Source organism: Lepidothrix coronata, unplaced genomic scaffold (genome assembly GCF_001604755.1).
Source record: "Lepidothrix coronata isolate B3197 unplaced genomic scaffold, Lepidothrix_coronata-1.0 Scaffold194, whole genome shotgun sequence".
Taxonomy (NCBI): Eukaryota; Metazoa; Chordata; class Aves; order Passeriformes; family Pipridae; genus Lepidothrix; species Lepidothrix coronata.
Genome location: NW_016690374.1, coordinates 1,183,721 through 1,207,717, shown reverse-complemented (window position 1 = coordinate 1,207,717; position 23,997 = coordinate 1,183,721). Strand labels below are relative to the sequence as shown.

The 23,997-nt window shown below is 36.2% G+C and overlaps 1 protein-coding gene across 3 annotated transcripts in view; it reads right to left on the bottom strand.

Moving 5' to 3' along the window:
* Positions 1-5,176: 5,176 nt before the first annotated feature.
* The window catches only part of RDX (radixin), a 37,201-nt gene continuing 18,380 nt past the window's right edge, over positions 5,177-23,997 (bottom strand). The window contains exons 4-15 of one of the 3 annotated variants that reach the window (XR_001877556.1): positions 20,189-20,284; positions 18,799-19,073; positions 16,833-16,916; positions 16,217-16,363; positions 14,623-14,719; positions 13,816-13,979; positions 13,070-13,200; positions 10,783-10,943; positions 9,737-9,829; positions 8,646-8,888; positions 6,796-7,646; positions 5,177-6,676 (exon numbers count right to left, since the gene is read on the bottom strand). Coding sequence is in view for 2 of the 3 variants with exons in the window: in XM_017831649.1 (XP_017687138.1) it covers positions 7,482-7,646; positions 8,646-8,888; positions 9,737-9,829; positions 10,783-10,943; positions 13,070-13,200; positions 13,816-13,979; positions 14,623-14,719; positions 16,217-16,363; positions 16,833-16,916; positions 18,799-19,073; positions 20,189-20,284 (1,656 nt within the window). In the remaining variant the exon portion in view is untranslated. Of the gene's footprint in view, positions 7,647-8,645; positions 8,889-9,736; positions 9,830-10,782; positions 10,944-13,069; positions 13,201-13,815; positions 13,980-14,622; positions 14,720-16,216; positions 16,364-16,832; positions 16,917-18,798; positions 19,074-20,188; positions 20,285-23,997 lie in introns of all 3 variants that reach the window. The other 2 variants (XM_017831649.1, XM_017831650.1) reach the window with 2 other exon arrangements.

The window sequence follows — 23,997 nt, the reverse complement described above, 5'->3', positions numbered from 1 at the left end:
AAAAAGCATTTTTACTTTTAAATTGGTAGAATAAGCCACAACAGAAGCAATTAAAGGAAATATGACTGAAGAATGAAGTACACAATATTTTCTTCTTTAGTGCTCTCTAAATAATCCAGTAAATGCAAATAAATAAAAAGCCTGGTGAATTTTACCAAATTACTTTTCTATCATGAATTTAGTTTGAGAAGTCCACCATGCCATATGTAGCTGTCTGCTTTTAGTTTTCACCTTGCAGCTTAAGTAGTCAGCTACTGCAACATATTTTGCTAAGACTGAAGGCTTAAACCTCCTCCCACAATGTTTTTAAACTAACAATTACCTAACATTGCCCTTCCTTGTCTTAATTTGCATTCTCCTACTGCAACAAAGTTATTTAATTGCATTAAAGATCTCAGTGATCTAAACTGAAATCTATTCTTTGGATGAAATACATGGCATGACACATTAGCAAGAAAAAGAAGCAAGCGAAAAAACAAGCAAAAACCAAACAAAACACCAAAGACAAGGCCAAACCCAGCAGTAAAGCAGAAAAGAGAGGTGAGAAGAACCAGTTCAGAGAGTGCGAGAAACACATACGAAAGGGCCACCCCAAAGGATACAGAAGTCACTTGTAGAAAGAAGGTTCTCTAGATTTTATTTTCATGGCCCCGTGTTAAAATGAACAGAGACAGGTATAAGACCTTTCCCCCACACACCTGCAACAGCTTCTTAAAGACAAGATGGGCTGAAGAGCCATGGGATACCCAGCTCCTCCTCTCAGGTATCTGCGCTTATGCTATAGAGTTGAGTTTTTACCAGGGTGACCTGCAAAGCCAGGCAGGAATATAAGCATAACTCTCTTAAATAAGGCTCCACAGGAAAAACCAACTATTTCATGGAGTTTTTTTGTTGGTTTTTTTCCCCAGTATTTTTACATCCAGCACACCTGTTGTACAGAAAAGCAAAGCCACAGCACCACGCAGTTGTGCCTGATAACTCTGCTGTTTGGGCAGGCATTACCATCCTGCTCCAGCGCTTTCTCTTGCCTAGTCCAGGCAGACAGATGAGCTACACAGCGACAGCACAGAATTTCTCTTCCACGTGCTCCCTTGTGTGTTTGAGTAGGGCTGGGCTCAAAGTTGAACCTTGTAGGTATAAACACTAATTCAGATTCTGTATTAACATAGTTGTTTTCTGACACTCTGTTTTCCAGAAAGCTACCAGAAATTATTACCTAGTCAATACAGTTATTTATTCTATAGGGTGGCATATGCCATGTGTGAACTGACAAGAAGACATGTAGCCAAAATCAATCCAAAGATTATTCCAAGGAGCAGCAGTAATTGCTCTAAATTTAAAGATGAGTTCACTGGCTTTGTTGAAAACAACACCAAGATCCTAAATGCAAAAGAAGAGTAAGAGCTGTGTTTCCAAATGCTATGGAACACAACAATTAGCACAGAGCAGCAAGATGGATGCCTGAACTACTGTTCACAAGAGAAGAGATCTGAGAATTCAAAAAGTGAATTTAACTGAAGAAAAACTATTAAAGACAGGAAAAAACCAGCAGAAGTGCCAATTAATAGTACAAAAATTTCTTACCCTTTTTAGAAATTTTTCTGATGTGTGAACAAGGGTCCTGTCCCAAATCCCTACACCTAAATGAATTTGTTTCCAAAATAAAGGTGGTCGCAGGATCGGCTGGTCTGTGTATTCTGGATGTTATTTCTTAACTTATTTTGTTGGAGATCAACGTACGCTTGGCACAAAAGTTTTCAGCCTCAGTCCCAATGCAAATTAATCTCTTTCTGGCAATACAACTGGAATTACCATATTCACAGGGATTATTAATTAATCAAAGTGCTATTTGAATAAAAGTGAAGTGTGGTAACTTCAGCTCCTCAAGTATAATGTATTTTAAGAAAACACGACACAGTAGTCAACAATTCACTGGAAGTGCAGTTTAGTAGAACCTTATTGAAGCTAGAGATTAAGAAGTTAAATACTGTATCAAGTTTAATGAAGAAATCAAGGGTGAATAAGAAGTGTGAAAGCTGAGGCCATAGGGAGCTGTAGATTGGATACAAGATCCCACAGAGTTCAGCGTATGCGGTCACGGAGCCTGTCGTGCGATTACTGTTTCACATGGGTACACAGGGGTTTTGTGTTGCTGGAACAAGCAGTGGGACAGCCAGAACACTGCATGGACACAGACAGCTCTTGTCAATGCACAAACGTGCTAAGGCAAAATTACCAGACCGCAGAGAATGTCTTCTGCTGAAATTTAGCAAGTTATAATACAGAAGCCAGTCTGGGAGCACGTGGCCTGAAGAACTCCAAGACCTTTTGGTTCTGGGCAGCAGGCTTTCTAACAGCCTTCAGATAATGGCACCTCCTCCTCTGTAAATACCATAGCTTAAAAGTAAACAAACAAACAAAAAAACCCCAAACAAGCAGAAAAAGCAATGCAATTGTCCTACCTCTGAGCTTGATCTCTTTTCACCTGATCCACTTATCCAGAGCACAGGAAACATTAACTGTTATGCACACGTGCATTAGGAATATTTACACCAAGCAGGCCTTCTCCTTTGATGTGCATTTCCATCTGCCCTCGTTTCTTCTGCTGCCTAAAGCCTACTGCTGTGAAAAGAAACACTCTGACACATTATTTACAAAAGCCAATATAAACACCTCATAGAATAGCAGCAATTCAAAATGCTCCATTTCCTTTTGCTAATTTTGTCTTTCCTGAGCTATGAGCTATGTGGGCATAAGCTGTCTCTTCCTGAATATCTAGAATATTGCAGGCACTGCTGCAGATATTGTGGTCCCTTCTTGTGAAGAAACGTGATGGTTTGGTGGGAAACCCTTTTGAAGTTGGTGAGCCCACTTCTTTCACACTGAACGAAACACACACATTTGGCATGGCAGCAATCTCCTTGCATGGAAGGAAGAAAAAGCAAAAAAAGCCAAAGTTTCTCTAAATGCACTCCAAAGCAGCAGTTTATCAACTCAAACAGTAAAATGAACACAAGTGACAAACACCACTAATCAAAACAAAATAAAAAAACTGGCCTATGTCTTTAGATCTAGACTCAGCCCAGTGAAGTGAAAAGTGAAACTCACTCCAGCAAATTGGCTGCTGAATTTGCTAAACAAATTATTGGTCACACAGATACTGCAGTAGTACACTGAAAATGAGTCTTTAACACAAGTGAATAAGTGGGCCAGTAAGGGATTATAGCACATAACATTTGTGTTTGTTTCCCTCTTAGAGCTCTCTACCATTAATGCTGCCCCTTCCAGACCTAAGTTGCTCCTTGCTGCTGACTGGGTCCTCAAACTGGGAAAAGGACCAGTCATATAGAACTCACATGCCTGCAGACCAACTGGTTGGGGAGGAAAGACACTGCTCCGTGCTGCTTGGGAATGGAGCAGAGGGACACACTGACTGGCAGGTGTCCACGACAGCCAGCCAGAACCACCTCCTGAGCCACCTGCCCAGCTGGCAGCCAGCACAGCATCTCGGCTGGGAGGCAGGTGCTCCCCATCTCCAAGCACAAACAGCAGAATGTGCTCTGAGGGGGTCAAAGAAATCACCACAGTTTGCATGCTGATCCATTGACACTTACTACATTTTCCAGGAAAATCCTATCACCTAGCCAAGACAAATTATGTGTATGAGACAACTTCTATTAATAAGGGAACTTTGCTGTTTTGTAAGGAAGCTTTCAATTTTCTTATGGTGATATTTTTACTCAGATAGTATATTTACGAACTTTAGGATCAACTACACCACTGGGATACCTCACTTTTGTTAAAATCCCTGATTCTTGAAACTAATCTGATGTCTTGGGCAGAACAACTTTTTAGATTATCCACATGTGAACAGACATGGCAAATGCTTGCATAAAAGTTCCTTTTCAAGAGCAAAAGGTTTTAACTAATCATTTTAATCTCTATATTTCCTTTAAAAACATATTTCCTTATATTTCCTCTATATTTCCTTAGAAAACATATTTGAGGTACTTTGCTCTCAGAAGTTTGAAATATTTCATTTAGAACAAACCTCCTTTAACCCCAGTGGTGTTTAAGGCAGTTAACATGAACGGCCCTAGAGAACATGTTTTCAGAAGCAAAAGCACAATAATGCTTTTCAAACTGGTACAGGCAACAGGAAATACAGGTTTTGATGTGAACAGGGGACTACTTCAAGAAGACAGAATATCTTCTTTCACAATGAGGTGCTCTGCTCAATTCTATTAGTCTGGCCTGTAAACAGGGGCACTATCTTGCATCCTTTTCTCTCCACCTCAAGAGCATATTTTTAAAAATATAATCCCTTAAAGCATTTACCTCCCCTTTCAAGCACAATATTCTGAAGCTACATACCTATGCAGAAGCTCTCTAAAAGTCACAAACCTCAAATCTAATGCTTCAGCAAGAGGGGCTCCAAGAAGAGAGAAATATCAAACTAGAAATATGCACAGTTAAAAGTATGAAGTAAACATTTTAATTCCTCATAGCAATTCTGCCCTATGGAGTAACAAAAAGGGTGATGTGCTTGTACTGAGTACAAGGCCAAACAAATATAAGAGAGAATAGAATGTCACCTGAGAGGAGGTATAATTTATCCAAGAACTGCTTAGCAGATTATTTGTATACCTACTTACATGGGACTCTTCCACATGTATTAGATAGATGAGAAAGCCCATTAACTTGCTCTTATTTGAAACATACGGCCATATGTGATAGCACTGTCCACTGTAATGTGCAGTTATCAAAAAAACACTTCAAGGTTTCTCAGTGCTTAAGATATTGACCCATTAAACTAAATTTCACTTATCCTGGGCTAAGCATTACATAGGCAGTGATTGAAAGTTCTTACATTTCCCACAGAGCTCTTATATGGCCAAATTACCCTCTGTTCTCAAGAGAGCAAATTTGCTCTGATGATTCACATCCTATTTTGAATCAACAAACACCAGTGCTTTCTCCCAACTGTATCTGATAATTTCTTAAGCAAAACACTATTCTCTAGGGATAAAATATGATTTTTTTTCCATTCTGACCAGAGTGTCAAACAAAAGATAATCAAAATTTGTACACTTCTCTAGAAAACACTACTGGAGTGTGCTCAGTAAAGCTGTCAGAAATAAAGGGCATTAAATAACAACAATGGACCTCAGAGAAATTAACTTTATCTCTTTATTGTTAACCAATGAATGTTATCCAAAATAGTAGATGTAATTGTAGCTTAATTGTACAACACAAAAACATGATGCTAAAGGAAAAAGCATGTGGAAAATTACTTCACCAAGTAATCATTAAAATGTATTCTTAGTATTTCTGCACCAGTAAGTGTTCCCAACTGCTGGTGACAGCAGCTATTACCACTTTGTTCATTGTGAAAGTCTGTATTACAAATGGTTGTTCCTGGTTGTTTAGATTTAAAAAACAAAACAAACAAACAAAACAAAACAAAAAAAAAAAGAAAAAAAAAAGAATCACACAGCTTTATAAATGGATCTAATTCATTTAGCCCTACCCTATATGTTGTAGATTTATGAACAATAAACTTTACTGGTGTTTTTTCACAACACTGAAACTGATGTATCAGTGTTAGTGCACACTTTCCAGGGAAAAAATGAAAACTCACTGGAAGCACAGTATTTCACCTGCTATGGCAAACTGTTTGAATACTTCAGAAATTTGCTTAAGCTTCGGTGTATGAAGCCAATAAAACAAAAACTGTTCTTACAATGCACTGCAAGTTGAAACACCAACTTCCACCAAGCAGCATTTTGAAGCATGTGCACAGCATCTGCACATCAGTCTTCAAGGTGAAGCAGATATGTTTAGCCCCACAAACCAAAAATATATTAATGTATCTTTATTTAATTTTCATGATGTCACCCCACATAGCCAAACTTTTACTCCGCAAAATAAAAAAAACTTAGTTGGACTGTAAGAAATTTAAACCTATTGTGCATGAAAAAAATGTTTAATAAAATGGCAAAATTTAATAGATAAGTGTAAATTTATGAGTGCATAATATCAAACAGGAATAAAAGCTGAACCATCCCCAGAGAAAGTTAGGTTCTTCCACTGTAGGTATTTAGTAGAGTTCTCTAACATAAGGGATAACTGCAGTCCACATTAACTGTAAAGTTGTTATTAAAGTTCAATTTATAAGGAAATTTCTCAAAAAAGCAGGTCTCCTTTTCAAGAGGGAAAGGACTTAATGATCTGACATCAGATATGACAATTACAATACTAGCTTCACTGAAAACTGAAGCTACAACACTTCTACTCCAATTCTGGGAACTTTCATTTTGTATTTGGAAACCCAAGCTGACTGACATGCACATTCTACACCCCTCCCAGAAGATAGTATACCAGTGACAGGTTACAGCTTTAAAATACATCAGATGTTTTCACAATTTAAACTCAACAGAAGGCAGTTAAGACAGTATTTAGCACTATAAATCCATCCTAAAGTAAAATAAAATCCTAGGAGTAAAAGCTCCTAGCAATTGACTATTCACTGTGTAGCAATAGTCAATTTAAACAGTTTTTTCATGGTGTTTGAAGGACCGGTCATCATGTACATAGTAGTGAGGTAGGATACTGTCCCCTCCCTGGGACTGATGTTTTCATATGCTCCCTTGTCAGAAAGGTCCAGGTCTCCCTACTGCAAATAAAATAATTACAAGCAAATTGCACATTAAGCTTTGTTTATTTTTTTTCCCTCTTTGCTGCATTAGAACACTTTACACATCTAAAAGAATTACCTAGGAAATCAATACTTACTCAAGCCTATCAGCAGCCATGTGCTGCCCACAGGTAGTGTTCCATTTAAAACATTTCCTGGAACTACCACCTGCCATCCAGACCTTTGTGAACAGGTAGGCAAAGAAAACCATCAATGATGACAGGATATGAAACACCAAAGAATTTCACTTGGGAAAAAAAAAAAAAAACAAAAAAACAAAACACAGAAACAAAACAAAAAAAAACAAAACAAGGAAAAAGCAGCCAAAACTGAAAGTCAGCAAATATCAAACTCTTAATGGTGTAGCTAACATTGAAAACTAATTTCAAACTTCATACTGAAATAGTACCTATCCAGTTTAGGTTCAGTTCCATTCTTCTTTCTATTTCTTAAAGTTAAGCAATATATACACTTGTCAGTCATTATATGCTTCACATCTGTTTCCAAAGGGGAAAAAAACCAAAAAACAAGCAAAGAAACTGAAAACACAATGAAGAAAAAAGTGCTATTAACCTCCGCACCCTACCCCCCAAAACCTAGGGTTGATAGACTGCCTTACTGCGGAATAGCTTCCCTAAAAATTTGTCTTCTAGTCACTGTAGTCAACCTGGTATTAAGTGCTTTGGCAAAGTGGGGTGCAATCCATCAAATCTGCAAAGGCCTGCTTTTTTTTCTCAGTTGGTGGTTCAGCTTTACGAGGAACATATATGCAAAATAACAGCTCTCACATTGCTTCAAACTCATCAATACGCTGCTTTGTATTGCCTTGTCGGATTTGTCGGAGAGTCTTGTACTTATCGCGGCCTGCTTTAACATTCTCAGCATGAAGGACATCATTTTGTGTTTTCTTGGTTTCATCTCTGGCTTGAGCCAACTCAGAACTTAAAGCCTGTTGAATAAAATATTTATATTTAAGTGCTCTGACTAATCTTTTAATGATTCTGGAGTTTCTGGTAATAACTACTCTGCAATTTGGATAAGAATTTCTTGAATGACAACCTATGAAATACTTGTTGTGCTGTTCAGTAACTCAAGTTGTGAGATCTATCAGAAAGAATGCAGAAGGAAAGATAAGGAGAGCATAGGATTCTTTCCTTACTTAAGCATGAACATCAAACTAAAAAAAAAAAATAAAAAACCACCAAAGCCTCATACACCATAACAACCCAAGAAGAAAGGGACCAGCAGGATAAAGCAGGGAAATCACCTTATTTTTAAATTTTTGCTTGACTAAAGACAGCTCTTCTATTTCTCCCTGATCCTATTCAGTGACAACCAAGCAGGAAGAACATTACACATACACACCACTAAGATACTGATACCAGAAAAAGTAACAGCTTTCCATTTTTTCTGTTTTCTTCCCAAATAGACATTTCATAACCAGGAAAAGGATTATCACTAACATAAAACATTATACTTCGAGGGGTAAGACTTTTTAGGAGGAAACACTCCATTTCAGGGAAATAAGATTAATCCAAAATGGGTATAATTGAGTTTTTGCGTTTGCAACATCTGTGAATGACTGCAAACACACACAAATAATATTAAGCAAGCTTCTGTTCATACCATTTAATGAGTTTTGGTATTGAGAAGGGAAAGCATTATAACATTCAATGTCCTGGACATTATATAATTATTAGAGACGTTTACTGGCCAATGCAACAACATACCAACACTTTCAAGCTATAAAGCACAACCTTACATACAACCTATCTATTCCACTTCTAGAACACTATGAATTATATTTGTTGGTAAAATAGTAATAAACCTAGTAAATCTTAAAAAGCCTGTTTCCTTGGCACACCATAACTTCAACGAGATTTTTGACAAAAAAAGAATGAAAACCCAATGCCTGAATTATGTTGATACAACTATGAATCTTCATTACCTGGAGCTGTTTCTTAACACGTTCGTTTTTCTGTGTTTCTGTTACCCGTTCTTCTTCACTCCTGTGATTCATAACACCATCAGAAGACAGTTCGGCACTGGCTTCAGCATTGTTCTCATCGTGTTCATCATGTTCATTCTCTGTTGGAGGAATAACTGGTGGGGGAGGGGGTGGAGGAGGAGCAGACATCACAGATTTCAATTCTTCTTTGGTCTTTTCCAAGTCCTCTTGGGCTGCAAAAGCCTAAATACAGTAAACAGTACTTAGCATCTTTTAAAATTATTTGTCAATAGAAAAATAAAAATAAATACTTGAGATGTTCTCAGACACATGGAAATTATTCTTTATAACTAAGATGACTAGCTTACACACTGGAAATTGTCAAATAGAGATACATGTTAAAAAAAGACATGACTCAAAATCAGCTGTACCGGAGTCAAGCTATTTCCAGCAGTAGACGAGAAAAGAGTGAAAGAATAGGGCAGTCGTACTGATTCTTTCTAACTTTCTTAGCATCCTGAAATTTAAGGTTCAGAAATTTCCTAAATCAAAGATGATGTCTCCAAATTTCATATTCAACCAGAACTTATGAAAATTTTTTTCAATCACTTTTTGAACCTGTGCACACAGTAAGTATTCCCATTCCATAACTAACTGCAGATTTTGTGAAGAAATACAATTTTACTTTAAATTATTGTCCAGTTGCATTTCATGTGCCTTTGTTATTGTTTTGGTTCATCCTTTCACCACAACTCATGATTTTATACACCTTCCTCCTGAGATGTTTTCTTCTCTAATACAAAGTTCCAATCTATTTCATCACCATACGAAAGAAAGCCATTTCTGATCTCTGACCATGCCTTTGTGATGGGAATTCTCCCTCCCTTCACAACTATGCAATATCAAGACATGAGTTAAATAGAAGCATAGGCTGTCTTCAGCAGACTGGAGAACAAAAACCTTTAAGAAAGACTTCTCTGAAGCCTAAGGGAAAGAGAGAGATTCAACCACATGAACTTCCAGTGGGATTTCCGAACTCATCTCCCTTAGTTTCTTTGAAGTTCTGACTTCACACAGCATGGGCTCATTACTTTGTGCTGCCATTCTGAAGCTTCCTCTTCTTTCTTTTTCTTGGCCTCCTCCAGAAGCGCAATCTTGGCTGTGAATTCAGCAATTTCTGCTGCCTGAAACAAACAAAAAAAACAAAGTAGAAGTTTACATTTGGTATCATTTTGGCTTTGCAGTGGAAGAAAGCAGAGCCTTTGCTGTGATCTGGCTTGAAGAGAGTTAGTTATCATCCATCACTTCTCTGCTAAAAATAGAAATTTTAGGCATACATGAGAGAGGGAATGAATCAGACTACTCTTGCCTGATGGAAATAAGTCAAGAAAAAAATATTTATCTTCAGCACTTCCAAAGCTTTCCAGGAACACCAGGCTGCAGTTACAAATTAGCATTTCAGGCTGTTTCAGTCTAATACAACTTAATGGTCCCACCATTAAGATTATGATTCTGGATCATAATCTCAGTACTACTAAACTAAATCTTGCCTTCAGAATTGTGTGCTAAATTTGCAGAAGACAAAAAGCTGGTTTATAGTTGAGAAATCATTTCTTCTACTATTTGCATGACTTTCTCGATTATTATGCACAAATTACAAGTAGTCTAGCAAAGAATGTGAGAATATTCTGCAAATGCTGGAAATGGGACAGAAAAAACAACAACAACAAAAAACACCCCAACCACAACAAAACACAGTGTCACCAACTCTCCACCACCACCAAGCTTCAGAACAGACCTGTCTTAGAGAACAGGCTTCCCAGTGGACTGCAGAAGGAACTACTCTTGTTCTCAGTTGGATAAGCCTGACGCTATTAGAAAGAGAATGTAACGAGTGCTGTCAGTCTGAAAGGACTTCTTCATTTAATTTCCTGCAGCTCCAGAGTTTTATTTTTGTCTTGCAAAGTAGTGGCAAATCTAATGCAGTTTTCTAAAGCAGTTCCCAACAACAATCTGTAATGCTATCTCACATACCTGTTTCAACGCACTTCTTCATTTGACATAAGCAAGAATAAAAGCTAAATTTTCAACTACTTTTTACAATTTTTTTTTTAAAAATAGGGTTAAAGTCTCTTACTAGCTGCTCTTGGTTCTTCATTTGATCAGCTGCCTGCTTGGCTAGAGCAGCTTTAGCTACTTCAGCTGCTCGACGTTCTTTTTCCAGGCGCTCTGCTTCCTCTTTTGCACGCTTTCGTTCTTGATCCAGTTCTAGAGCTCTTCTAGTCTGTTCCTCTAGCTCTGTCAAGAGAAAAGTTTGCAGACAAAGTATCACTACCAAGCTCTTCCTCATATGTAACACAGATAACAGCTGTAACACGCTCAAAATCAAGTAACCTACAACACTAACAAAGATTTACAAAGCTGCCTCAAGCTAAGAAAAGTTGTTGAGCACATTACCTGGAGCTTTATTACATGTCTGATTCCCCCCCCAACATATTTTGGATATATACTTCATCTCACCCGACATTTCTGACAGTCTAGTGTTTCAGAAAATTGTCACCTCGCTGATAAAACTAAACACCAAAATATATGTACATATACACGAACATACACCCTCACTCTTACTCGTGAGGAGATTTTATGTACATTAAATCACACTCTTTTGTAGAAACAAAAATAAAAACTCTTCTACTGTATTGAATTGCCTGACAGATTCCTTAATTGCAGCTGAATATTTAGGCATGTGCCTTCAGCAAAATGACCCAAGACCAACTGCAAGGGTCAGAAAAATTCTCTATACAAAAGAGGACGACAGTTTTAAATCAAGGAAAGGGTAATAGTTGTGTAGCTGCCTGGTTAGCAAAGTATTGAAATCTAAAGGGCAGAACCATTTGTGAAATAGAAGGAAGTAATAATCTATGAGTACTGCAACGTAAGATTTAAACAGACAAATTACGCTCCTACTCTGATGTGAAAAATTAAGTGACTACAAAAAAAGTCTTTCTAAAGCTCTTTGCTGATTTTAATGGTAAATTTTCCACTATGATTTTGGCTAGTCATAGCTGTCATAGACTCCTTCACCAGAAAACCGTTTTTTGGAACTCGTTTTTTTTGACTCGTTTTTTGGAACAATCCATTTGCCCTTCACCATATGGTTTCATACTAGAAAAGCATCTTCCCAGGTATGCTGATACATGCTTCATCTTTGCACCCATAGTTTTAAGTAGGTCTCATGTAACCATTATTCGTCCGTTGTTTTCCCAGTCTTCCTACTACTTCAGTTATAAAATTAAAATGAACAGCATCACAAGTATGCGGGGTTCTACAAATGCAGTACTTAGAAAATTAAATAAAACCTGTTACTATTTGAAAACACTGCTCAAACAAACCTTTCCATGAAGACGGAGAACACTAAACTACCACGTTAACTACAGAACAGACACCATTCATATAAAGACTTTTCCATACGTGAATAGAAGGCTAAAAAGACCAGCAATACGTGAACATTATGTATTGCATCAGAAATTAGGCTATATCACTTACAAAAGTTATGAGAAAATGTATACTGTCAAACCTCCAGAATCACCCTGACACTCTTGTCCTGGGCCAAACAGCTCTCCCTTAAAACAATTCCACGGCACAGTTAGTGTGTTACCTGTTTGGATGTGTCTAACCTATGTTGCACTGAAAGACTGAAAAATGCAGCAGAAGAGCTGAAGAGTAGTGGCAGGCATATGTAACTTATTTGTATAGATTTAGTCAGTGATTATCGTGCCTGAAGCCAACAGTTAGGAAAAGAAAGGAGCAACAAAACTCTTATGAATGTGAGCCAAACCTGAAGCAAAAAAACCCAAAACAACATGGAGAGGAGGGACTCGGAAGTCATGGAGGTAGGGACTCTACAGGGTGATTAAACACAAAAATTGTCACTGGTGAAACATGTTTTGTCACTCAAGTCTGACAAGATTTTAATTTTCAATTTCTCAGATCTTACAAGGGAATAGAAAAATGAAGGAAAAAGGAATTTCCAAGTTAGAAGCTAAATTCAACTTGGAGGAAGTACTTTGAATCTTCGTCTCTAATTTCCCTGCTCCCTCCAACTCTAGGTTTTCAGCACTTTAAGCCTTACATAATCCTGAGCTGAAGTCTGTATGCATTAATTTCCTCTTTACTAAACTGGAATTTTTGTTATATTAGAAATTGATTTTAAGTTAAAAAGATACACACAAATGCGTGCACACCATCATCTGAACACTAAAAAAGAATATTTTTTACATCAAATATTGTTATTATTAGAAAAACAAACTTTTAAAAAAAACCATAAAATAACAACCCTCCAACAAAGAGAATTGTGGAACTGAGCTACCCAACTAAACTAAACATCGTCATTAGATTTAAGAAATCCATGACCACCAAGAGCTCACCTTTCTGAGCTTTCATTGTTTGTTCCTCAATTTGTCTTAAGCGTTCCATTAGTTCTTCCTTTTCACGCTCTATTCTTTCCTTCTCCTTTTCTGCTATCTCCCTTTTCTTCTTCTCATTTTCTAATTGTGCCCTGAAAAAAATAGTAAAAAGGGGTTTTTTGCTCTCAAGGATATTAAATTCTACTCTTCGGATGCTGGTAGCCTACTTTGCAGTTTACTCAGCTAGAAGAGAAGCATATGACTTTAAATGTTTCAAATGCAGTTTCTGTTTCAAAATACAGAAAAACAATTTACTAACAGAACTGACCAGCAACTTTGGTTATGGGTCAAGCACATAAATCCACAATTAGATCTGCATTTTAGGTATGATGTTTACTCTGGCTAAAAATGGCAACAGTATTTTTTAAATACACAAAGGTAAGCCATGCCATTCTTCACTGAACTTGCTTTAAGGGCTCACCTGTAGAGTATAAAAGTCCCTAAGGATCAAGCAAAAGAGACGTAACACTGTTTCACAAAAAACATAATGAGAAACAACGGTACAGCTACTGTTACTGGGCTGAAAGTTAAAAAAAAGATACGGCTTTCTATTAGGACAGGTGAGCCATGCCAACCCACAAACCCGCTTACACAGCGGTAAAGAAAAGCAGCTCTCTCTTTTCTAGAATTCTAAGATGCCTGATACTTCTGTAACTCCTTAAAAGGGTAGGAGAATTTTTTCTGTTTCGTGGAAGTTTGTTAATTACCTTTCCAATTGTTTCTGATGTTTCTCTTCTCTAGCTTGGGCCTTCATCTGTTGCACTTCAATTGTATCAGGTTTCCTCCTCCTCATGTACAATTCATGATTTCCCATACAAAGTGCCAAAATTCGCTTGTTAATTCTCAGACGGGGTGCATAAAAAACAAAATCCTAGCAAAAATAATTCCAGTATATCCATTAATCTAAATAAATACATGCATTACTGCATGCTTGCACTGGCTAAGTGAAAACTAATATTTTGACATTTTGAGCAAGCGAAATCTATAAATCTAGTTACTTGTAAGCTAAATTCCAGATTATATCTGGAATACTCTAAGCAGAAATTAGCTGGTTTATATAATTTATTTAAAATTCTAAAAACATTAAACTATTCTCTATTCTATTCTGAAGAGATTTGACCTAGAGTCTCCTGAAACGTGCTGCTGTAACACACACACACAAAAAAAATAAAAGAAAAACAAAGGAGGGAGGGGGGCAGAGAATTTAGCATCTTACACTGTGTCTTTTCAACACATTATGAAGTGTAAGTTGACTTAACAAAAGACCAAAAACTTAAGAGTATCAACCAGAAAAGAGAGACAATAAACATACCACAGTATCAACCAGAAAAGAGAGACAATAAACATACTATATTTCAAAATCAAAATTTCCTCGTGATTACTGACTATTCCACCAGTAAGAATAATAATTGCCACAAAATATTTACTCATGCCATAATGCCAGACCAAGTCTCTGCAGGCTTAAATGTCTTCGTATCCATATACAAAGGGATACTATTCTACACACTACTTACAGGGGCCTTTTTGTCAATTGGCTTTATGACAAATTTTTTGTCGTTAAAAGAGATGTTTCTTATTTCGCTCCAAGGAAAACCAATCTTGGGTGTCAGCCTTCAAAGAGAAGAAGCTCTCATTAGAAGCAGTAAGGCTGTGCACTTTATATATATATATATCCAATAAGGTTTATTCCCATATCATTTTCACTATTACACTTAGTTATGTTTAGGATGTTACATTTACAACGTTATGTTTACATTAAAACATTAACGACAGTTCAAATATATTTTGGCAGACTTTTTTTTGTAAACACATTATTCCATCAAATTAATTACATAATGAATAAACTACATGGCACTGTAACAAATGGAATTTTAATTTGTGACTTCTATCAGCTAGATGCTAAGCATCACAATCATGTACTGATTCTTTATAAGCTATTGATGACTTTATTTTCAGCAAAGAGAGTACCTACTTAAATTTCAGAAATTGACATTTTAAATAGTGAAATTAAAGTAGCTTTCAGCAGTGCTGTACTTCAGTTTAGCTCAGATTTAAGATGTGTTCTTTCGTTTCCAAAATTTAAAGTTATATTTATTTCCTTCACATCTTAAGCAAAATAAATCAGGTTCAGAAATTGTTACAATGTTATGCATTGACTTCAATACCTATATATATTTTTCTACTATCTGCACAGAAAGATTTTTCAATTCATATTATCTTAATTATAAGCAAGAGAAAATATTTAAGTATTTGATTGCTAACTATCAGGAGCTAAAGAATACCGAAAATTGCCTCATCATTCAATCTGATCGGAACATTTTCTGAGTATTTCCTTCCTTCAGGAGTTACATTGCCATCTAATGGTAATTAAGGCTTACAGAATTTTGTTACAGAGTATATACATCAAAAGTTGACAGCTGCTATCTGGAGTTTGACACATCACATTTCACTTCGAATCACTTTGAATGGACTGTTGACACCAGATACTACTAACAACTTTTTACTTTGCAAAAAAAAAAAAAAGAAAATAATTAAGTCTGTTGTTCTATTTCCAAATTCTTCAAATTTTGTACATTTCAGCTTTATACCTCTTCGGGTAGGATGGATTATTTGATCTCCTTATCGGGACACGAGATTGACCTATTTTCTTTAATGTCCAAAAGGTTTCACTTTTAGATACCAAAGTTTTTCATGCTCTAACATCTATAATTCTAGTCACGGCTCTTACAAAACATTTCTCATTAAATATCTTGCTCAGCTTCAAAATGTACTTTTCATCCTGACTGAAGGGGAAGTTTTGAGTGAAAAATATGGAAAGAAACCATACAAATATGATCTAGTTGTCATAAATCCATATTCAGCAATGTAAATTTAAGTTTCCACAGAACTGCTCTTCCTTTCCCTTCTTTTGCATCCCTATTTATTCTTTAAAATTCAAATATTCTGGCAGTTAACATCTCTCTCTCTTTTTTTATTTTTTACATAGATCAGAAGGTCTTTGAGAGCCTGTTTTGCCAGATCTTATTGAACACACAGTAAGGTGGGGGTTGTATAATCTCAGATAGCATCTCCTGGAACAGAACTGGAAAATGAGTATTAGGCACTTACTTATCATCATGCTCATAAATATTCAGACCCAAAGCATCAACTCCCAGCCACAATTCAGTTCCTTTTTTATTCTTTATTTCAAAATAGTTGACTCCATACATTTCCAAGTCTTGTGCTATCTTAAGGTATTCCATCATAGAATCTTCTCTGATGAAAGAAGAAAAATTGGTATAGTGTAGACAACAAATCACGAGTACACTGTATGAATAAGGGAACTGCAGAATAACCAGTTAGTGTAAAATTTACTTATGAATTAAATATCTCTTTGAAGTTCACATGTAGTTTGACTCAGATACTCATTAAGAGCTCTACACCCTAGTATCCATGTAGAGTCCAATCACTGCACTTTGTCTTTCCACCCCATGAGCTAAGGAAACCCTAAATGTATTTTAGAGGCAGGCAACTGTGCACAAAGGCAGTTGACAGCCTTACCAGTAATTATGTAAGTAAACCAATACCTTAACTGGAAATTCAGCCCTTATTGAAGCTTCTATGCAAGTTTTTCATAGCCACCTACCCTGGTCAGAATAAAAGAAAGTAGTTTTCCAAACAAATATACCTAAAATACATCCTAATATTAATAAAAGGTCTTGGGAACATTTTTTTACATTATTACCTTAACATTCCCCTGTGCTCTTCATGCCAGTTCTGTATTCTTTCTTCCCACTGTTCTTTTGTCAGTTTGTGCTGTTCTAACACCCTGTGAATACAAGTTGTTATTAAATGACACTGACAAACAATTTAACCTTTTAAAGCTACAAAAATAAGTTTAGTTACAAAGTATAACATATGCTTTAATTGAATAAACTTAAAGATGACTTTCTATACACTGCTCATCTTCTTGACACAAACAAGACACAAACTTTGTATTTGAACAAATACACTTCTAAAATAGTGTGAAAGTCAGTTTTTTCCTGGTATTCTGTATTCTTTGCAATATAAAAGTCACACCATGGCATATCTCAGCTAGCAGTAAAGTTGTAAAATGTAACATCTGGAACACTTGAAAATGCAGACCTATAGAATCCTCACACAACAATGCTGCAAATTAATTTCCAGGTATGCAAAGACACTTTTTCTTTCAAACTACAACAGAATGGAAGCCTGAGTGTAACAAACTAGCAGACAAGTTAGCAGACGAGCTTTCTGGGGGTTTTGTGTTGGTTTCTTTTATTGAAAAAAAAAAAAAAATCAATAGCGAAGCAGCCTCAGAAAGCTATTTGAGATTTGTCTACAAGAGTTATGTAGACATAACTCTTGTAATACAACTCTTCCATAATGTGGAATTATATTACCAATTATATACCAAAACTTTCAATGTAGTACTGTGGTAAAAAATCTAATGCATATGATAACTTTATTATGTTTTTATTTCACGCACTCAGCATTTCAAGCATCCCTGGAGAAATTATTTTAAAGGACAATTAAAAAAATCACCTGAACATTTGTCTACTGAAAAGAATCTTAAGTATTTGAATTTCCATTGCACCCAAGCACTCCCGTGTTCACAGACTGTCATCATAACTGAGCAAAAACCAAGATTTGTGAACATACTCAGCAGTGACAGTTTTACTGGTTCTACATCTCCCTGCCTTCATAGCAAAAGGTATTTTTCTAGGAAAAGGTATAGACTTCACTGCCATAAGCTGGAAGCAAACAGCCAAACCCAAGCTTTTCATCAGCATTTTTAAAAAACATTTTCAGAAATATTTCTCTCAATACTTCAGCACAATCTTTGAAATGCCTACTGGTTTGCTAGAAAATTCTCAAGCTTAGTTATGCTAATAAGTGAGTTTTTAGTTTTGAAAGCATATGACTTAAAGAAACCTCAAATTACTCCATGTCACTCATTTCTTTGACGATTTACGTTACATATTTAGTAACTACACATTTGCCCACAATATATCACTATGTATCCATCTACACTAACAAAACTGTCTAACTTGGTACATTTGTGCTGCAATGCTTCCCTTCATGCCAAACACACCAAGAGCATGGTTTCAGCTGCATAAAGAAATAGGACTGTAATCTTGGTGCTTACTTTCCCAAACCAGTTAGATAAGTGATTGATACAAAAGACTTTATATTCAACAGCAACAATTGTGTTTCTAAATTTTCTGTTCAGGCTAGCATTTTCCTGCAATGTATTTTATTTGCAGTACACTTTACAATTACTTTCAGGAAATAATTACCGTTTACACGTACAAAAACATTAAAATGAACAAAAGGAGAGAAGATCAAATGAATCTTAGTTGCTTCTATATTGGAGTATTTTGATTTTAGTTTAGTAGAAGCAGGCCTCCAATAACATTAACCCATTTTGGAGTATTTTGGGAGTGTGTTCAACTACATCTCTGCAGGTGTTTGTGGACAGGACAGGAAATATGTCTCAAGAAACCTGTGGCTGTGACACTTCCTTGTTATTTAAAGTCTAAATTAGGATCTCCAAATTTTACTAGCAAAACATGAACTCCTAAGAAAGCCATCATTAAATGCACATTATCACTTAATATTTTATTTCTAAAAAATGTGCAATAATTAAGTTTATATGCAACAGGTGGTGCAAAATCAGTCTCACTCACCGCTGAGGGAGAAGTCTGTCACTGGCTAGGTAGCCTAGTTTATGGATCTCCTTACTGTAATCTGCATACTTGGACTGGACAGCATAAGAAGCCAGAAGAACTGCAGTTTCTGGTGGGCAGTATATTTCATCATTTAAGATCGATTCTTTGACTTGCAGGAAGAAAAGTCTCTGAGTTATTTCCTGAATTAATTCTTCAGATACGTCCTCTGGAAAAAACTTGGCCCTGAATTTGAACTGCAAAGGATTTTCTTTTCGTACATCTTGCTGTGTTACCTGAGGGAGAGGAACACAAAAAAAATTAAAAATAGCACTAAAAGGTATATTAAATATTATTATGTAGTACTGAACTCTTTAGCTACTCTAAACTGAAACACAGTGCTTCCTAGCAAGCCCACTGTGGAACTCACTAAAGGTTCACATGGAACAATCAAGTACACCAATTTGGATAAACTAGACAATCTTGAAATACTACTTAAAGGCTGTTTAACAGATTTTTTTTGTAGGCTTGTGTGAAAGCTGTATTTATCATAACAAAGACCTGGAAAAAAAGAAGCTGTAAAAGACATTAAAAAAATAAAAACTATATCCATGGATGATTTTCGGGAAGTAACAAACTAGGGTCTAACAACATTTCTTTAGGAAGAACTACAGCACACTTCATCGATGTCAGTGTAAAGTGGCATTCTTTTAAAAGTCTTTGAACTATCAAACTAAATACACGTGCTTTGTTCCTGTGGAAAAAAACATAATTTCTTTAATCACATTATTTTTCTAGAATTGATAAGATTTATAAATGTGATTTTTGTGAAGAGATGAGATGTGGTCTTTCAAAGATGTGACCATTCAAATTCACAAATACAGCTTAAAGTAAAATGATCTGGTTCCCAATAGCTAACAGATACAACGTGCTCAATGCTGTTTGGAAAAGAAAACAAAACAAAACAAAAGTTATCCTACAATCTACCTATTAGATACCTAAAGTTTAGAAGCCTGTTGTTCATGCTTTGTTTAAAAGATCTATACACAAACAAATTCCTGAAGCCCAAATTGTTCTGGTACACATGCCCAAACTGTAAAACATTTATTCCATTATGTTTTGCTAAATGAGAACAAGACAACCATATGAATCAGTTTTCCTAATGCATGCATCACTACGGTACTGTGAATACTGAAAACTATCTCCTTCTCAAATTAAATACTGATGCAGCTTTGCATATGCTTTTATAACTAATCAAATTTAACACTGTATTTTGTCATTTAAAGCAAATGAAAAGCAATTTTTCGACTAAATTTGAAGTCAGCTATATCTCACCTACAGCATTAAAGCAGCAAACCTTGTAAAGTATATTTCAAACTGTACACGTGGCTCAGTATTAGGGAATTGTTACCTTTTTATTTAGCTTCAGCCAAGTTGAGTAGCCTTTGCTGTCCACATACTGTAGCCCAAAAAACCAGACTTCTCGAAGACCAACAGTTTTCACCACCTAAAGATAAATGAGCCGTAATCATCAGTAATCACTACGATTTTTTAAATGGTGATTAACCTACATAAATCTCAAACTGAAATGTAATCAAACCTTACAAGAAAAAAAAAAAGATAAAATAGTAGCAAAACATCAGGTTCATGGTACCCCAGAGGCTCTACATAAATGCAAACACTGTGTTTCGAAACTATCAATTGGAACATGCAGCTTACTGCTTCCATCAGCACCTGAGGAACAGAAGTTAGTAAACAGGACCCTGAGATTGGAAAGCACGTCTGGGAAGTGATCTGCAGACCTATGAAAAAGTAAGTCCACTTACAGAAGATAACTGGAAAATTAACAATTAAGAATAACAATTGTGGACAAGTATGAGATACAAAGATGAATTGGCTCCTTCAAATATTTTTACAACCTTCTAAGAGAGTTACTGATAAAAGGGATAAGGATGATCCAGCTAATAAACCATACATGACTTTCCTGTAAGATTTCTGATCACGTTTATCACCAAAAGCTACTAAAGAAACAAAATTGTCCTTGAATAGACGGAAGATTGTGTTATGGATACAATAGTTAAAAAGAAAGAAAAAACCCCTCTGTTTTCATAACAGACTTGTAGTGTAACCACTACTGAAGTCCCACAGGACTTCTAAAAAGGATGAAACTGATGTGACAAAATCTGCTGTAGAAAACCTTTCTGTGAATGAACCGTAAAAACACAAGCCTCAATAAAAGACGGTATTTAATAAAAACAAAATACTGTACATAAAAGACAACAATTTAAATTATGTGAACAAAGCTCTAGTTGTAAAGTAAAAAGGCAATAAAGCTGTTACATGACTATACATGTGTATGGTATTCCCAAATCTCCAATACTACATAAGTTGATGGTCACATCAACTTAAAAAAAAGGATGCTGCAGCACTGGAAATGTTTCAGAAGTGTTGAAAAGAATGATCAGTGACTTGGAACATTTTCTGCATAGCTAAGATGAGAACTAGGGCTACTGACAGAGAAACAAGGAAAGGAAAAATATGATACAGATCTTGCATGGCATGTAGAAGGCAAATAGAGAATGATTATTCATTATTTCTCATAATATAAGAATTAAGAGAATCAACAGAAATCATGACATTGCAGGCTCAAAGTAAACAAAAAGAAGCACTTTTACTACAGAGTGCAATAAAACCGTGGAACTATTTTACAAGTCTTGCATAGCAAAAGCACATATGGATTCAATAAGCAATTAATCAGAAAGGTCCAGCAAAGATTATTAAATGACTGCAAACTCTGGCTCCAAAAGATCCCGTATGGCAGTACTTACGTATGTTCTCAGGTTGGACCATGCTGGCCAGCTGCTTTACTGAAGGCTGTTTTATGGAAGCATTCAGTTGCATGTGAAGTAAATAGAATTTTACACATAGATCCTCCTCCATTTTAAAGTAGTACTATCGGGTTGCAAAATTAAGATTTTGAAAATTAGAAAATGTCATAAGATAGCTGTGCAAACTTACTTCAGCTGCCTTGCATATTTGCATTATCACTTAACAATCAATCAACTGTGCACCTTGTTTCCTCCTCTACCCTTTCACTGTCAAGCTCCAAAGCACAAAGTGAACAATGTTCATGGATCCAACCTGACTGATGTCTTTAGTAAGCACAGTTATTTCCTTTACATCATTTACTTCAGAACATAAACATTAAGAATAAATGTATGTTACTAGTCACATAGTAACTATGGGTCCTAGTAACATAGCTTAAACTTGGTGTCCAAACACCAAAATTTCAGACCTGCTGCTTCTTTCGACACAGATCTCCTCCATAATGTTGATCAAACTACTTATGGCTTTATCAGATGACAGAGAATGCTCTTTACTTTGCAGCTGTCCAAGTTGAGCCTCTGTACCTTATCAGCTCTCTGAGCTGCAAAGAGCTGCAGATGCTCAACAGCTCTGCCCATAAGGCATAAGGAGACGTGCTTATGCTCACGTCAAAACATTTTGCTCTCACCCACTAACTACGGCCCTTCACTGAGATGCACTCTGCTTATTATTTATATACAGGCAACTTGGATACAGCAGTGCAGAGTTACATGTGCTTGCAAATCAACACTAAAAACAGCTTACATATTAGCCTGTTTTACTTCAGACTCCACAAATAAGGAAAAAGCATTGCCTACACTGCCTCTCAGGCCAAAGAAAAAAGAAAAACTTTCTGAAACTTTGTACCAAGCTAATATATGCACTTATGCACTGCAGTAGCATGATACAATAAGTACAGAATGAGAAACTTAGCAGTTTGATTCTCACTCAAACATTTCATTAAGTAGCTGAAGATGCAAGTCTTCATCACATCTGTAAAACGGATTTATCTACCATCACATCCTACAACCTGATTATTAATAGGCAAAAAAAACTTACTGAAGAAAAGCAACCAGAATAATATACATTTTGGCAAATCAAAATATACACGAAGACAACCTAACAAGGATTTCATTCAGTCACCTTCCAAAAGGCTGTAAGGAAGGCTTCTGAGACATCTGGAAAGGACAGCAGGGTGTAATTCAAAATAAAAGAGAAAACCCTCCCATTCTTTCTGAATGGCAACTACAGTAAACCAGAGTTACTAAAGCCCAGTGCTAACACAACACAACAACCCCAGTAATACCACCAGTGTGTGGAAACATACCCACCACAGGGTTCTTCCTCTCCTAGGAAAGCTACAGATGCTTAACTGGTTGACTATAGGAGGACAGATCCTCTCTTGCCTATTCTGACTGCTGACAGGATAGACAGAAAGACCAATGATAAATATGTTAAAACACCTTCTGAAATGCAAGTAATAATAATAATAATAAAGTTTGTGCAATAAATAAAAAGTTTGCTGAGTATGCAAATGGAAAAGAGAAAGCCACAGATGTTAAACGCTGCATTCTTGTCTGCTAGCAGATGGTGCATGCACATGGAATGGGAAACAAATCAACAACTCCAGAAAATACCAATTAAAAGCTTAAAAGAACACTGACTGAAAAAAGGACAAACCGTTCACCAAAAACGTAGAGGAGCACTAAATAGCAGCTAAATTCATGGAGAGGTTATTTTCTGCAATCAATAATCAACAAGTCTGCTGTCATGTTCACCACTTCTGCATAAGCCAATCCTTTCAATAACAGTGCTATTAAATTCTCTTTCTCCAGAGAAACAGGATAACTTTTGTCTGAAAATTTCATGACAGTTTTGCAATACAGTTCAGCTCTTGATGTTACTCTGTAGAATTCATACATGAATTTAAGATCAAGCTGAAAATGCTTCTCTCTTCACACACAACTGTGCTGGTTGTTCTTTCTTGACCTGACATTTTTTCAATTTAAACTTCCATAGGTAAGAGCTGGTGAGATGTCAAACACCACATAATGAACTGAGGAACAAAGAAGAGAGCATGAAAACAAATTCAGAGCTGTATCTTTGTTCCCAATGCCCCAATTTGGATGAACCTGATTACCTGGACACAAGATTTTAAACAGCAGAATGTCACCCCACCCGATACTGCATGGCAGAAGATAGCAAAGGTTGGCAGAAGACAAGGAACAGCTTGAGCCTTCTACATCACAGAATACCATACTTTTATTTGATGGTGATGTTGGTTAGACAAAAAGCAAGACAGCTCCTTTTTTTTCCAAGAATTCTTGTGAGAATCATGAAGTCTATTCCTATGTA